Source organism: Ascaphus truei, chromosome 3 (genome assembly GCF_040206685.1).
Source record: "Ascaphus truei isolate aAscTru1 chromosome 3, aAscTru1.hap1, whole genome shotgun sequence".
Classification (NCBI taxonomy): domain Eukaryota; kingdom Metazoa; phylum Chordata; class Amphibia; order Anura; family Ascaphidae; genus Ascaphus; species Ascaphus truei.
The window spans coordinates 122,619,491-122,636,325 of NC_134485.1; the positions used below are offsets into that span (position 1 = coordinate 122,619,491).

General features: G+C 43.4%; 1 protein-coding gene across 10 annotated transcripts in view; it reads right to left on the minus strand.

Moving 5' to 3' along the window:
- The window catches only part of DCAF6 (DDB1 and CUL4 associated factor 6), a 397,587-nt gene that overhangs the window by 186,100 nt on the left and 194,652 nt on the right, over window positions 1-16,835 (minus strand). For all 10 annotated transcript variants that reach the window (XM_075589478.1, XM_075589475.1, XM_075589477.1 and 7 more), the window contains one exon: window positions 509-628. In XM_075589478.1, coding sequence (XP_075445593.1) covers window positions 509-628 — 120 coding nt within the window. The remainder of the gene's footprint in view (window positions 1-508; window positions 629-16,835) is intronic.

Below are 16,835 nucleotides of genomic sequence, written 5' to 3' on the forward strand. Positions count from 1 at the left end.
ATATATATATATATATATATATATATACAGTACAGTATGTGTGTTTATTATGTAAAGTGAATTAGACACTAACTTATTGCTTTTCCATTTGATTAGGAAAATCAACTAAAGCAACTAAAATACCACGAATAAATATATGTACACGCATTCAGTGAATTCAGCTCTTACAACAGGGAATACGGTAGTAAAAGAAAATGTGGGGAAGTTTTTTAATGTGTAGTGCTACTTATGTGAACATTTGTATCCATATTGCTTTGATAGTTCATCAGCGAGTACTGGTACTAAGAACTTTAGTACGACACGTATCTTCATTTGGTTCTCAGCCTTGTTGCTTGAGGAAGTTGTCTTGGCAAATACCCTTGAATTACACATAAGAATGACCAAGTACATCTGTAACGTACTGTGTTTTACACAATTACCCATGCAGTTTTTTCTTGATTTTCCCATAAATAACCCCCCCACAAACACACACACACACACACACATTAAAACAAGTTATGAAAAGCACCTCTATTTTGCATTCTTCCAAGTCTTCTACTGCTTTGTCCTCCTTCACTAGATTCTTCAAACCACCTCAAGAGCATGTTTGACATTCTCTGCATTAGTGATGAATTGGAACTTTGATCTCCTAAAAAAAAAAATGTTTTTAATTAATACTTTGTTTAAAACTAGTAATAACTGTGTAGAAAGGTCATCCAGAGCCATATTTACTAAGCAGTCTTGTGCCATATTGCCCTTTCCGGCACTAGGAGATTCCGTATAGATCATTCAAGAGAATAAGGCGTAAGACGTCTTCTAGCACCAGAGTGTGTCTTATGGCAGAAGACTGCTTCGTAAATATTGGCCTCAATGTTTATTAAATGTGCCATATCCGTTACACATCAAATAATAATAAGTATTTTAACTCAATTAAATGTTAAGAATGTCACTAGTAGATTGCATAATAATTTGAATATCTATGGTTCCCTTGGTCTCTGTGTATGTAGAGACAGGGGGAAATTGGCTATTGATTGCCTTTGCTAAATCTTTTGCATCATTTTTTTCCTGTATGGTCTTGGATATATTTTTGATATCTGGCATATTATTCTACAGATCAGCATATTCGTAGTCACAATCATGGTTTGGTAAAAATTTGACACCTCTAAGCATTATTATGTCCATAATGGTGGCAAGGCACAGACATATGAGGTCAATCACTAAACATGCGTGTCAGGATTGATGGGACCATTTTAATTATGTACACTACTGCTGCGGCCGAGTTTATTCGAGCATTTGCCCGTTCTCGGCCGCAGCAGTTACCTGGCGCGCGCCGGAGGGTGCCGGGCGCGCGCCGGAGGGTGCTGATCGTCCCTAGAATGCCTATAGTGACATTATAGCAGACGTATACAGTCTGTCATTCTGTCCTGGCATAGGGCATACAAAGTAGCTTCACTTAAGTAGGCATATTGTGACGTCACAATATAAACACTCTCCTACCGAGACTATACAGTCATTCTGTCTGCACCTATCCTAAGGATCTTATGTCCTCATTGTGAAGTGTAGGGTTCATGCAGGGAGGGCTAGTTACTCTGTCACACTGACACCCACCAGTTCCATCCATTGGGTGTATTACTATTTCTGTGCATAGCTCTCCCTCAAATACCACATACCCATCTTTAGCCCTTTATGGACACATACAATCTTGGACTGATACTTACCTTCAAGTTCCGTCTCCAAGTGGTATATACTATATCTCTGTGCGATCGCGAGTCCCCACTGATATATACGAAGTGGGGCTTCCTACCCTGGAATTTACCCACCTGAGTTATTTTAATTCGCCAATTTGTCATAGTTATGCCTCCTTACTAGGTATACCTAATCACTGACCTTATTTGATCTGATTTCTCATTAAAAATTTATTTAAAATGTATCCACCATTGCAACTAGATCTGTATATTTAGGTCTCTCTCTCTGTGTTATTCTATCATAGCCATTCAGAGTGCTCTCAATATAGGGTTTTTTCTCTTCGTTCGATTGTTTAGCCATTACCTCTGATCGTAGCACCTATAGTCAGGCTGTAGTGAGGGTCTCCTTTCCTCTCCCCATTCCTCTGTTTTCCCTGTGTCTGATCCTTTATACATTTATTATAAGACTCTATGCTAGTGGTTCCCAAACTTTTTCGGTTCAAGGCTCCCCAAAGCAATCAGAATTTTTTCAAGGCTCCCCAAGGCGATCAGGATTTTTCCGCGGCGACCAAAGTAAAAACAAAGGTGTATATACATATCTCACAGTTGCAGTGCGCAGTTGGTGTCTCTCTCAGACACTCACACACTCTCGCTCTCTCTCTCTCTGACCTCACTCTCTATCTCTCTCTCAGACCTCACTCTCTCTCTCTCTCTCTCTCTCTCAGACCTCTCTCTCTCTCTCTCTCTCTCTCTCTCTCTCAGACCTAACTCTCTCTCTCTCTCAGACCTCACTCTCTCTCTCTCAGACCTCACTCTCTCTCTCTCAGACCTCAGTCTCTCTCTCTCTCAGACCTCACTCTCTCTCTCTCTCAGACCTCTCCCCCTCTCTCTCTCTCTGACCTCTCTCTCTCTCAGACCTCTCTCTCACTCTCTCAGACCTCTCTCTCACTCTCTCAGACCTCTCTCTCTCACTCTCTCAGACCTCTCTCGCTCACTCTCTCAGACCTCTCTCGCTCACTCTCTCAGACCTCTCTCGCTCACTCTCTCAGACCTCTCTCACTCTCCCTGACCTCACTATCTCTGACCTCACTCTCTCTGACCTCACTCTCTCTGACCTCACTCTCTCTGACCTCACTCTCTCTGACCTCACTCTCTCTGACCTCACTCTGTCTCTGTCAGACACAGACAGACGGACACTCTCTCTCACAGACAGACTGACACTCTCTCTCACAGACAGACTGACACTCTCACTCTCTCAGACAGACACTCACTCTCTCAGACAGACACTCACTCTCTCAGACAGACACTCTCACTCTCTCAGACAGACACTCTCACTCTCTCAGACAGACACTCTCACTCTCTCAGACAGACACTCTCACTCTCTCAGACAGACACTCTCACTCTCTCAGACAGACACTCTCACTCTCTCAGACAGACACTCTCACTCTCTCAGACAGACACTCTACCTCTCTCAGACAGACACTCTACCTCTCTCAGACAGACACTCTACCTCTCTCAGACAGACACTCTACCTCTCTCAGACAGACACTCTACCTCTCTCAGACAGACACTCTACCTCTCTCAGACAGACACGCTACCTCTCTCAGACAGACACTCTACCTCTCTCAGACAGACACTCTACCTCTCTCAGACAGACACTCTACCTCTCTCAGACAGACACTCTACCTCTCTCAGACAGACACTCTACCTCTCTCAGACAGACACTCTACCTCTCTCAGACAGACACTCAACCTCTCTCAGACAGACACTCAACCTCTCTCAGACAGACACTCTACCTCTCTCAGACAGACACTCTACCTCTCTCAGACAGACACTCCACCTCTCTCAGACAGACACTCCACCTCTCTCAGACAGACACTCCACCTCTCTCAGACAGACATTCCACCTCTCTCAGACAGACACTCCACCTCTCTCAGACACTCCACCTCTCTCAGACAGACACTCCACCTCTCTCAGACAGACACTCCACCTCTCTCAGACAGACACTCTACCTCTCTCAGACAGACACTCTACCTCTCTCAGACAGACACTCTCACTCTCTCAGACAGACACTCTCACTCTCTCAGACAGACACTCTCACTCTCTCAGACACACTCTCTCTCTCACTCTCTCAGACACACTCTCTCTCACTCTCTCAGACACACTCTCTCTCTCACTCTCTCTGACACACTCTCTCTCTCACTCTCTCACTCTCTGACACACTCTCTCTCTCACTCTCTCAGACACACTCTCTCAGGGAGGGAGGAAAGGCAGGAGATCCATGCAGGCAGCTCCCTGCACAAAGACACACACACACACACACAAATAAATACACACATAAATACACACACACACACACATAAATACACACACACACACATACATACACATAAATACACACACACAAATACACACACACAAATACACACACACAAATACACACACACACATAAATACACACACATAAATACACACACACATAAATACACACACACATAAATACACACACACAAATACACACACACAAATACACACACACACACACAAATACACACACACACACACACACACACACACATAAATACGCACACACATAAATACACACACACACACATAAATACACACACACACACATAAATACACACACACAAATACGCACACACACACATAAATACGCACACACACACATAAATACACACACACACACACACACACACACATAAATACACACACACACACACACACACATAAATACACACACACACACAAATACACACACACACACACACATAAATACACACACACATAAATACACACACACACACACAAATACACACACACACACAAATACACACACACATAAATACACACATAAATCCACACACACAAATTCACACACACATAAATACACACACACACACATAAATACACACACACACATACATAAATACACACACACACACAAACACACACACACACACACACACACACACACACAAATACACAAACACACAAAAAAATACACACACACACATAAATACACACACATAAATAAACACACATAAATACACACACATAAATACACACACACAAATACACACACACACACATAAATACACACACACACACACACACACACACACACACACACACATAAATACACACACACACACACACACACACACACACACACACACACACACACAAATACACACACACAAATACACAACACACACACAAATACACATACACACACACAAATACACACACACACACACAAACACACACACACACACAAACACACACATACACACAAATAAATACACACACACACACATACACACAAACACACACACAAATAAATACACACACACACACATAAATACACACACACACACACACAAATAAATACACACACACACACAAATAAATACACACACACACACACAAATAAACACACACACAAATAAATACACACACACACATACATAAATAAATACACACAGATACACACACACACACACACACAAATAAATACACACAGATACACATACACAGATGCAGATACACACACACACACACAGATACACACATTGGAGAGCAGTGGAGAGCAGAGGCAGCGACGGATGTGAGTGACTGGGGGGAGGGAGGGTGGGGGGGAAAGGCATGCGATCCGTGCAGGCAGCTCCCTGCACACGGCACTGGACAGGCAAATGTACACACCTCTCTCCCTCCCCCCCACCTTCTCCTATCACCCCCCCACACCTTCTCCTATCACCCCCCTACCTTCTCCTATCACCCCCCTACCTTCTCCTATCACCCGGGGCAGAAGGGGACGGGACACCGCGCAGACAGAGGAGGCAGGAGCGGGGAGGCAGACACACACACTCACCGTGTGCTCTGCACAAAGCGGAAGCCCCGCCCCCGGCTTCCTCTCTGCCTGCAGCCAATCCCCTGTGGCCCGGCCGGCATGAAGCAGTGAAGGTGGGGAGGGATGATCGGAGGGATGGTGGGAAGGCTAATCGCGGCGCCCCTCTAGGCAAGCCACGGCGCAACAGGGCGCCGCAGCGCACAGATTGGGAAACACTGCTCTATGCAGTCAGCCAGCTCATCTGTTTAAGGCGCCAGTAAGTCTGCATAGAGTCCGTAGTTCAAACAGGAGACGGGATGTTGAGAAGTGTCAGGGTGCTAAGTGGACGGGTCATGGCGGAGTACTGAGTCTGGAGAACAGAGACCCCCTGCGGGGAGGATCCTCTGGTCTCCCGGACTTTGTGGAGAATGCCCAGTAGGTGGAATGGGTTGACTGGGGGAAGCGGCATAATGTCAGCATGTTTCCCATTGGACTATTCATATGTCCCGCCCACGGGACATCCTGAGCCGGCTTGACACACCCCATCTCTGACATTAGCCTAGAGACGAGCCCGTTTCTATTGGATAGTGGGATAAGATTCACACGCTCTGATTGGTCGATCTCCTACCCTCATGCTAAGGATAGCTTAGCAAAGTGTATGTAAGGGGATGGCTGAGTCAGAGAAACAGACCATCCAGTGACTTGTGTTGATGAAGCTAAGGCGGGCTTTTCAAATTTGCTCTGTTGATAATAGCAGAGCAACCGGCTCCGTTTTGAAGCTAGGAAAGTTTGCCTTGCAGAGACCAAGTCCTGTCTTTTGCGGCCAAGTTCTGAGAATCAAAGTAACGGTCACGGCTGGGAACTGAAGTCGAAAAGAGGACCAGGAGAACTGGTGTATATCCCAGTCAGGGTAAGCTCACCCAAGCGGGCGCCCTGCACCTAGGAAAGCCTAGATTTTCCCCCCAGACACCCAGAAAATAATTTTTTAACTGTTTCTTGTGTAATGCTTCTTGTTGCAGGTAGGTTTACCAAAATAAACACAATTTGTTTTTACTACCTTGTTTTGCCTAGTGTATGATCCCGGTAATATATAAATGATACGATACACTATATGGGAATATTATTTCCTGACATGATAAATGAGGGGGGGAAAGTAGGTACAGTAGTATGATGCCTTTTATTAGACCAACAAATAATTCTGACAGTACAAGTATTTACTACTGTATAAACAGTGTTGTCCATTAAGCAAAGCAGCAGAGGAATTTTTTTTAATATTCAGTTACTGTAGGTATCTCCAAGAAATGTGAACTAGACACCCTTCTACAAAGAAAAGCATAAGGAAAGGTTTAACATTGGAATAGATGAGGCACTGTCGAGTGTGATATATTGTTGTCTAGTTGTTTATCAATGAATATACAGTGGGTCTGGTTTACTCCTCATTACATATAGTGATCTAGTATGTAAACAAATCGGAACAGGTACATCAGACAATGCCTTATATGTACGCCAATGAGACAATACAATTGTATTACAATTCACAGTTCAAGTACAATCACCATTGCGTAGTTTTTTTCCCCCCAGTTTATTCTTAAAAGCTTAAACTAAAATGTTTCACATGCCAGAGAGGTACAAAACACACGTGCTAAGTCACAAACAAAAAAAAATACAATGCAGTACAGTATTTCACTGTGGTAATGCCAGATTTTGCTCTGCTGACCAGACCTTAATTTCCTCCCTGTGCTTTACTTTTCCAATAAATGTACAGTATGCATAGCAGGAATCTTCCAGGTAAACCAATGTATTTGGTAAAAACTGACTAGTATAAGCTATTTTACCTGGAATTAAACAAAATCCTATTGCTATGCATGTTTTTGGATAAATCTGGGGCATTCTTTGTGTATGCAAATAGTAAATTCTGATAAATCTTGTTGCTCATACTTTTTTCTACAGGTGTCCTTAGTCAATCAATGAATGACAGTGAAATATTTATTAGGAACCAGCAAACAGACTTATTGTTTGCTTGGTGTTTCTTTTGACGTAAACTAAAGTGGAATGGGACGTTTGGTCAAACGTGAATGCCGTGGTGGATCACAGCTGAGCCAGATGTGGACACCACATTGGATTGGAGCTGGAGTGGGAACAGAGTTTCAACAAAAGATTACTATGTAAAACTGTTATGGATCGTGAGGAAAATTCAGTGCCAGAAGAGGTAACAAACACAGCACCCGACAGACACTGCGGCAAGAGCCATCTGTATGTGCAGTGAGTCAATTCCAAACTCAAACCGGGTGGTGAGCGGTGACAGTGAATTCCAATAAAGCAACTGGAGTCCGTGAATAAGACTGTGTACACCTATGTTACCGGCACAAGTACTCACAGATAGAACACCCATACAGCACAAGTGTCTTTAAAGTACATAGAAACTATCACTCGTGATTGGTTATAGAACGTCAACTTAAACAACATAAAGAATATATCTATATACCTCTAAGTGAAACAACTCCAGTATCAAATCAAGTATAAAACATCTTTATGGAAACAAAAGAAAATAGCGGGAGCACGGCCCTGTGTGAGTAAAAGTGCATAGGGGTATCTTGCAGCTGAAACCCCCATTCAACATCCAGCCTGCCAGCAGATGTGTGCGCTGTACCCCTGGAATCACCTTGGATGGGTATACCAGAGGTACCCTATAGAAACCTTTCAACGATTGAACTTACACATGGCCGTGTAAGTATTTTACGGTTATTACCATTTTTTATTTCTCCCTCCATTCCCATCCCATTCCCAATCTAACCAACCATCTGGGATAAGAAGAAGTTTCAGCTGCAAGATACCCCTATGCACTTTTACTCACACAGGGCCGTGTGAGGATATAATCATTATTATTATTTACTTCACGTCCATTTCTGAAGGTTATTCTTTTGTTTTCATGTACACTACGGGTTTGGATACCCCTTTTCTGGGGTTGAGAAGAGGGACTCACTGGGATTTACAGACTCCACTGTGAAAGACCACATTTATTGGTTTGTAATAGGTATTGTATTGCACCCTGACCTAATATTCCAAAGGTAAGCGCCCGTTTTTTTGTTTGCATAAAACATCTTTAAGAAGAATACTTATAAAAAATCCAGACTGCCAAATACACTCAACCTAGTGTGTAACTATATTCCACACAGTTTTTCAACAAATAATTCCTCTAATAAGAAGGGATAACAGTATATGCCGAAAAGTTTTTAAATTGGGCCATAGTGCCAATATCAATTGAATACACTGAAGATTTGGACACTTGCAGAAACAACCATTATTGTACAATATATTTGTTCTTTCATCTTTTTTGTAGAAGTCCACCGATTGGATATATTTGCTGTATATTTTATGCTATTAATTCTGTATGTGTAATGCGAGTTGATTAAGCTTAATCAAGACATAGGATTAATTGTGTATAAGACTCCTGGTGAGGAGTTAATCAATTGTACTTGTTGGAGTATTTTTTAATAAATTGTATTTATTTAATACTGCTTACTTAATTCTTAAGGAAACGTGGTATACCATTAGAGCTTCTAATAATCGTCAGTTCGATATTCATGAGTCAGGTAATTTTTCTCTAACACATTGGGATATGTATGTCACTGTTTCTTATTATTAAATGGTTTTGTTTTCATTCTGCTGGTCAAGGTTTGGCCCTTAAATAACTATGTTAATACGGTATGTGTTTGTGAACTCTTGTCAATTTACATTGGTGCAGACATAGGGGCCAATTAACAAAGCACTGATAAGTGGTTTTAAGTGCGATAAATGCCTTTATAGCGCGATATTGCCTGCTGTGCTATTCACAAAGCAGTGGTAACAGTGCAGTATCGCGCTATAAAGGCTTTTTATCACCAAAAAACTGTCAGTGAAAAAAAGTCGCACGATAAACCAAAAAATGGCAAACATGCCGTTTTGTTGCCAGTAAGTGCGATTCACAAAGATGTGATAACCGAATCGTACTATAAAAGTTCGCCATATTTTATCACCAGCTAAAGGCTGGCGCAAAAGAGATTGAGCCATGCATAAAAGCATTATTTTTTTTTATTTTACACAACAGTAATACAAGAGGCTGGTGGGGGTCTCCGGGTGGTCCCCGCGGGTGTCCGTGGGCGTCCAGCTAGTCCCTGCGCATGTCCGGGGGTCCCACAGGGGTCCCAGGTGTTCCCAGAGGGTGTCCGGGGGCCTCCAGGTGGTCCCCGTGGGTGTCCGGGGGCCCACAGGGGTCCTTGGGTGGTTCCTGCAGGTGTCCGGAAGCCCTCAGGTGGTCCCGACGGGGGTCCAAGGGCCTCCAGGTGGTTTGTGGGAGTGTCCGGGGGCCCCAAAGGCACATGGTTATCCCAGCCAATCAGATGGCGTGAGAACCATTTGCCACTCAAATGTGATAACACAGGCCGTATAAAAGGCTGTGCAGCCTTAATTGATGCCACGAACCTAAGGCTGCGGTCCCAGTCACTGCTACAGCGCACACCTCGGCGTGCGCTGTGCTTGTAAGCACCGACCCTCAATGGGGCTGGGCCCAGTACTCACCTTCCCGCTGAAAGTGCAGCCGCGCTGTACTCACAGTTTTTTTTAACTCAATGGAATTGAGTTCAGAACTGGCGACGGAGGCATGGCCACGCCCCCGCCGGCGGTTCACCCAATGAGGGCGAACCAGCCGCGTGAGGTCATGACCACGCCCTCGCAAAACCCCGACCACGCCCCCTCCCGTTGCAATCTCCCTCTCTCCCTAAAGACCGCAGATCGCGGGTAGCGCTGTGCACGCGCCGCTCCCCCCCCCCCGCCGGGCACGCGTGTCACAGTGATCACTGGAACCGCAGCCTAAGGAGTGAAGACCTCCTCCCCAAAAGGAGAAGAAGAACCTCCAATATGGATTGCAATTAACAGATGAAGTTATGTATTGGTGGGTAGTACATATTGCAATATTTATTGGTGGCAATTGCCCCCAATAAACCTGCTATTGTGCCTTAACACCTTCATTGCCTTAGCGGATAGCCACTAAGGTAATGAAGCTGCTTTAATGTAAATTTTATTAATAGTGTGTGGGAGCAGTGGGTCTCCTGAGCTGAAGCGCTTTTATTTCTGCCACAGGGACCCCGTGCTTCCCGAGTTAAAGGCCACGTTATGGGGCATCGGGTGCCAGTATAGCCGCGATTTTTTAATCGCCTGCGTCACGTAACCGGGGGATTTAAATAAGGAAAGAGGTACCGGCACCCCATATCGGGCCTGTAACTCGAGCAGCAGAGGGATCCGGAGGCTGAAATCAATGCGGTTAATCTCAGGTGACCCCTGCTTCCGTTCACTATTATTACAAATTTAATTAAATCAGCTTCATTACCATTACGGAGAGCCGCTACGGTAATGAATTATTTTGTATTCTTATTGGGGTTTTTATATTATTATTCATGAGCAGGGGGTCTCCCGAGCTGAACCGCATTTGTTTCAGCCTTGAGGGACCCCTTACTTCATGAGATTCACGCCCCATTATGGGGTGCCTGTATCCCAGTGCAGGATTTAAATCCCACAGTCACGTGACGCAGGAGATTTAAAAGCACAGGGGATACGGCACCCCATAACGGGTCCGGTATCTCGGGAAGTAGGGGGTCCAAGAGGCTGAAACCAATGCGGTTTAGCTCAGGTGAACCCTGATCATGTACACTTATTAAAATCAATATTTTTACTGTACGATCGTTGTAAGAGCCGTGCATGGAGACGCAGTGTCTCCATGCAGCTCTTACAGGCTGCTTTTTTTCCTCAAAAATAGTTAAGTACAGCGCATAGCCAAGAGAGTGGGTCCAAGATATAAAAATATTATTTTATTAGGTCCACTAAAAATAGAGGTATAACAGACCTCCTACGCGTTTTGTGTGCGTTGCACTTTATCAAGGAGTCAATAAGTAAACCAAAACACATATCTTAAATACACATCCAAAACTGCCCCATTTCGCGCCAAAAAACGTGGTGACGTCACCACGTCAGGGTGTCCTCCACTCACGTGCTGATGTCACACCAACCGCACTACCAATCAGCGCTGGTTCTCTAAGGGCAGCTTCAGGAACTCCCCACCTGCCCTTAGTTGAGCTGCAAGGCTCCATGTGAATACGAGTGCAGGACATGCCCCCCACGGATGTCAACCGCTGTCATGGCGACCCATAGTACACAGACATGTATTAGAAAAAACTTCAACAGCTCCAAACTTTATCAAGCATAGATACAAACAATTTGTATAATATCAAATATTAAAAACAGGTAACCTAAGATAAACGCTACCTTTTCTGGCACAAGCATCAGTGGAGCAAAGGACTATAAAGTATAATCATTTCATTTATAATATTAAATGACCCAAATCAATAATATATAATATATACCTACAGCAGCTACCCTGAAGGCAGTGTTGTTTCCTCTCCTATGTAAACTCATATATGTACATGATGGATAAATATAAGTTATGAATATAGAACCAACTAGAAAACTAAATATAACATCCAAGGAGATTCAATTCCCATAAATGTTCACATAAGATATGAAACAATTGTGTGTAGTTACATAAATATGCCGTTCTGCCTCCCAGATCCTAATATTGCACCTACACCTACAATAAACATCCTCGGAGTCCAAAAATTACATTTCATTAAGACAGATATAGATATATAATTAATTAAGACAGGTTTAGATAAATAATTCATTAAGGAAAACATGTGTGCACGTTCCATCATATTCAGATGTAAATCCATACTATCTCCACAATCATATTATCCCATCCATTAATTAGCTGTTAGCTATTTGATCATATGATCCCTGAAGCTATACAGATGCTCCGTGGGGGGTGGGGAGGTACCTGGAGAAATAGAATTAGAAGGAGATAAAGATGACACAGGATTAGAATTAGAAATATCTTCAGGAATAGACGCAGAATTGTCTAACGGGAGAGACCTGTCCTCTTAAACATTATTTGAAAGAAATACTTTTTTTAACGTAAGTTTACGCACAAACTTATGGACATCGACTGCAGTATCAAACAAATCGAAGTCTATAGTCGGTGCATATTTCAGACCTTTATTAAGAAGTACTGTCTCAACCGCTGACAATTTTATTCCTGATAGATTAATCACATTATCGATATAGTTTAGGAGTTCTTCATTCTTTTGTAGGGCTTCCACCTTTCGTCCGTTTCTCTTCGCTCTCCTGGTTCTTTTGCGTTTTTTTTAAATAATGCAAAGTTTTTTGCGGTTGTTTTGCGGAATATTGAAAAGACTTTGGATTTTCCATCCTGGATTCAGACCTGGATCGATATCCCCCAAATGTACGGGCCTCTCCTTTTCTTTATCTTGGCGCTTCCCTGGATAGATATCCCGATTGGTCATCTGTATTCACAAATGAAACTGCATGCAAAGTGGCTACATCAGATATTTTGGATTCTCCGCACTGGTTCTTGGATGATCTTCCTTTCAGGATAAATTTCTGTAGGGTAGATCTAAATGCCAAGTTATTTTGTGGACCCGTATAAGGTCCGTCTGCATTCTGATTGATCCTTTGCCAGCTGTATACTTATTTTTTGTCATAATCTGACATATCCCAATCAAATGTACTTTGTTTCTTTGCCATGATTTCCCTTTCAACATCTTCTGTTGTATTAGATACACTGGCGACACACTTTATTCGAGCACGGCTAGTCCCGCGAATTCGGGTATACTCGGGTGTATTCAGGTTTCTGATAGTTTTCTGCCAGAGTGCATTGCGTTATTTTCCGGCAGGAATTTAAGCTTTTTATTCCGGCTTGCTGAAATACTGCAATGCCGTCTAAATACACATGGTGGCGCTTGCGAGCTGTTCTCTGTGAAGCCGTCCCCTATAAAGAATTGTAATGCAGTATATACAGTACTGTATACTGTATATATATATATATATATACAGTATACTGTATAACAACAACCCCTGTAAGCCCTAACATACTGTACAGTACTGTATATGCACATACATAAATGATACTACTGTATGGGCGGCGGGGGCGAGATGTGTTTGCAGCAGAGAGAGATCTGCTGCTCTCTCACTGCGCAAACATCCGCACATTAAAAATTATTTGAAATACATTTTTATTGATAGTGTAGATGTGCAGGGGGTCTCCGGAGCTGAACCGCGTTGGTTTTAGGTCTGGGGACCCCGTGCCCCCCGAGATACAGGCCCCTTTAGGGGGTGCCGGTATCCCTCTGCTTGGTTTAAAGGTCCAATCACGTGACCGCGGCCTGTAAACCAAGCAGAGCAGAGGGATACCGGCACCCCCTAAAGGGGCCTGTATCTCGGGGGGCACGGGGTCCCCAGACCTGAAACCTGTGCGCTTCTGCTCTGGAGACCCCCTGCACATGTACAGTATCAATAAAACACATACAATATACAGTATAAATAAACACTCGTTCTTTACCTTAGCGTCTATGCGCTATGGTAAAGAAGCATCATTTGTGTACTGTATTTTAATAATATTGTAGTGAGCAGGGGGTTCCCTGAGCCAGAAATTAATGCTCAGGGACCCCCCTGCTCCTGATCAATATTATTAAAAATACTGAAAATGCTGCGTCATTACCATAGCGGATAGCCGCTAAGGCAATGAAGGGGTTAACCCACCGTGCCCGCTTTATTGTGTGTAGTGGGTGGGGATGGGTGAGGGGGGGTATTTGGCCCTTGGTGGGATTTTAGGACTTGCGGGGGGGTTGCGGGTGCACTTAACCCCTTCACGACCGTAGCAGTTAATACCGCTACGGTCATGAAGGGGTTAAGCCCTCCCGCTACCCCCCGCAAGCCCTAAACAAGCACCGTTGGGGCTAATACCCCATTCACCCACCCTCCCGCTACCTACTGTACAATAAAAAAAATACACACACACAGCAGCCCCACAATTAATAAATAAATCTAAATAAATAAATAAATAAATACACGAAGAGAAATAAATATATACTGTATACAGTATATATACTGGATATATACAGTATACAGTATATATATAATAACAATCCCTATACATATACAGTACTGTATATACTTTGTATATATATACACTGTATATATATATATATATATACTGTATATATATATATATATATATATATATATATATATATATATATATATATATATACAGTATATATACACACATGATGAACCAATAGTACAAATACATGTAGAATGGTTATCAAAATCATACTGTCCTACAGATAACGCTTCTCTATACAGACAATAATAATAATCCATTTAATAATCCTAACTTATTTTACAATATAAAACATAACATTCCAATCCACACAGTACATTGCATTTACATTGTATAAATGATGCATAAAATCTATGCACCATATACATTCTGCAAATGAATGTTAACAATATACGTAATTGCAAGCTACTCTACCAGTAAATACAAACACTTCCAAACAATTCAACTATTTTAACCAATCAAGTATACAAAAATCAATATATACTGTAAGTACCAACCAGAAAACACAATTTAAAACCAAATCTAACCCTTACAATACCAAGGATTACATCTATCTAATTGTAAAAAACCTTATACATTATACACAGCATTGTTTAAAGCCCCCTCCCCCCTAATGTTTCTGTTAAACAGTTTACATTGAAGGGAGAGAGATGTAAAGGCCTAAAGCCCCCTCCCCCCTAATGTTTCTGTTAAACAGATTACATTGAAAGGAGAGAGATTTTACAGAAACACACATTAGGGGGGAGGGGGCTTTAAACAGATTACATTGAAGGGAGAGAGATTTTACAGAAACACACATTAGGGGGGAGGGGGCTTTAAACAGATTACATTTAAGGGAGAGAGATGTTTCTGTTACCAGTAAATCTCCCTCCCTGCATTGCTAACCACCCTCACCCCCTACCCACATACCGTTACCCCCCCCCCCCCCCCATCCTGGCCATGGCCCCTCCGCTTCTGCAAAACAGACACAAAAATTAAAACATACAAAGTAATGTCCCCTAACCCCTTAATCACCATAGCGGTTATTAACTGCTACAGTCATGAAGGGGTTAGCCCACCCTCACCCACCACTCGGGATGCCTACATACCCTCCCACACTAACCCCCCCCCCACCCGTGAGGCCTAACCACCCAGTCAGTACCCACAAGGGAGGCCTACCCACATACCGTTGGGGAAACACACCACCCCCACCCCAGTACCCACAATAAAAACAGTACAATGACCCACATTAAACAGCATTATATTTATTAAATACATTACCCACCCCCTGTGCCCCCCCATAAATACAAGATTTATTCTTTTACATTCAGGGTCCATAACGCAGCCCCACGCTAGTCCCCGGTGGGCTGGCAGGGCACCTGGACAGACCTACAGTTTACCAGCAGCATTCCACAGGTTCTGGAGGCCTGCTGGTGGATCCTGCCAGCACCATGGCGCCCAGGTGGTCTCCTTGGGTCACCGTGAGCCACAATTGGGTCCCCACGGTAGGCCCAAGGATGTCTGGGAGCCCCGGGTCAAACCCTCAGGTGTCTGCGGGGCCTCGGGTGGTTCCCATGGGGGTCTGGGGAACTCACGGGTGCTCACTACGGGTCCGCGGTGCCCCCACAGAAGTGGGACCACACATCATCATCCCCGCACCTACGGGTCGGAGGTGCCCCCACAGAAGTGGGACCACACATCGTCATGCCCGCAGACTACGGGTCCGCGGTGCCCCCACAGAAGTGGGACCACACATCATCATCCCCGCATGTGTCACCCGTGGAACCACCAGCCTGATACCCTTTAGGATACCCGCGGGTGGTCTCCAGAGGTCCCACGCAAAACCACGGAAGTAACCCTGAATGTAAAAAAAATAAACCTGGCCTATACTGTACATTCAATACATACACCCTCCCCCCCAACACCTACAGTACAATAATGTGCAAAATAACTATTATCCAGATATGGATAATAGATTAATTGCCCATTATTAAAAACATTAACTAGCATATACAAATAAATAAAGTACTACTGACCTCATCAATACGAAGTGTCCGATGCCAGCGCCTTCCTTCTCTTGCCCACACAATACATAGCCAAAACCAAGGCAATACATTGCAAGTACATTCAGATATCAATTAACCCCTTAAACACCTTATCGGATAATAACTGCAAAGGTAATTAAGGGGTTAAGCCACACAGGCACGATACCCACCCTTCACCCATGAATTTGTACTGTGGCTTCATCATGCAACTATATATATATACTGTATATATATATATATATATATATATATATATATATATATATAGAAAAAACAGAATACAATCA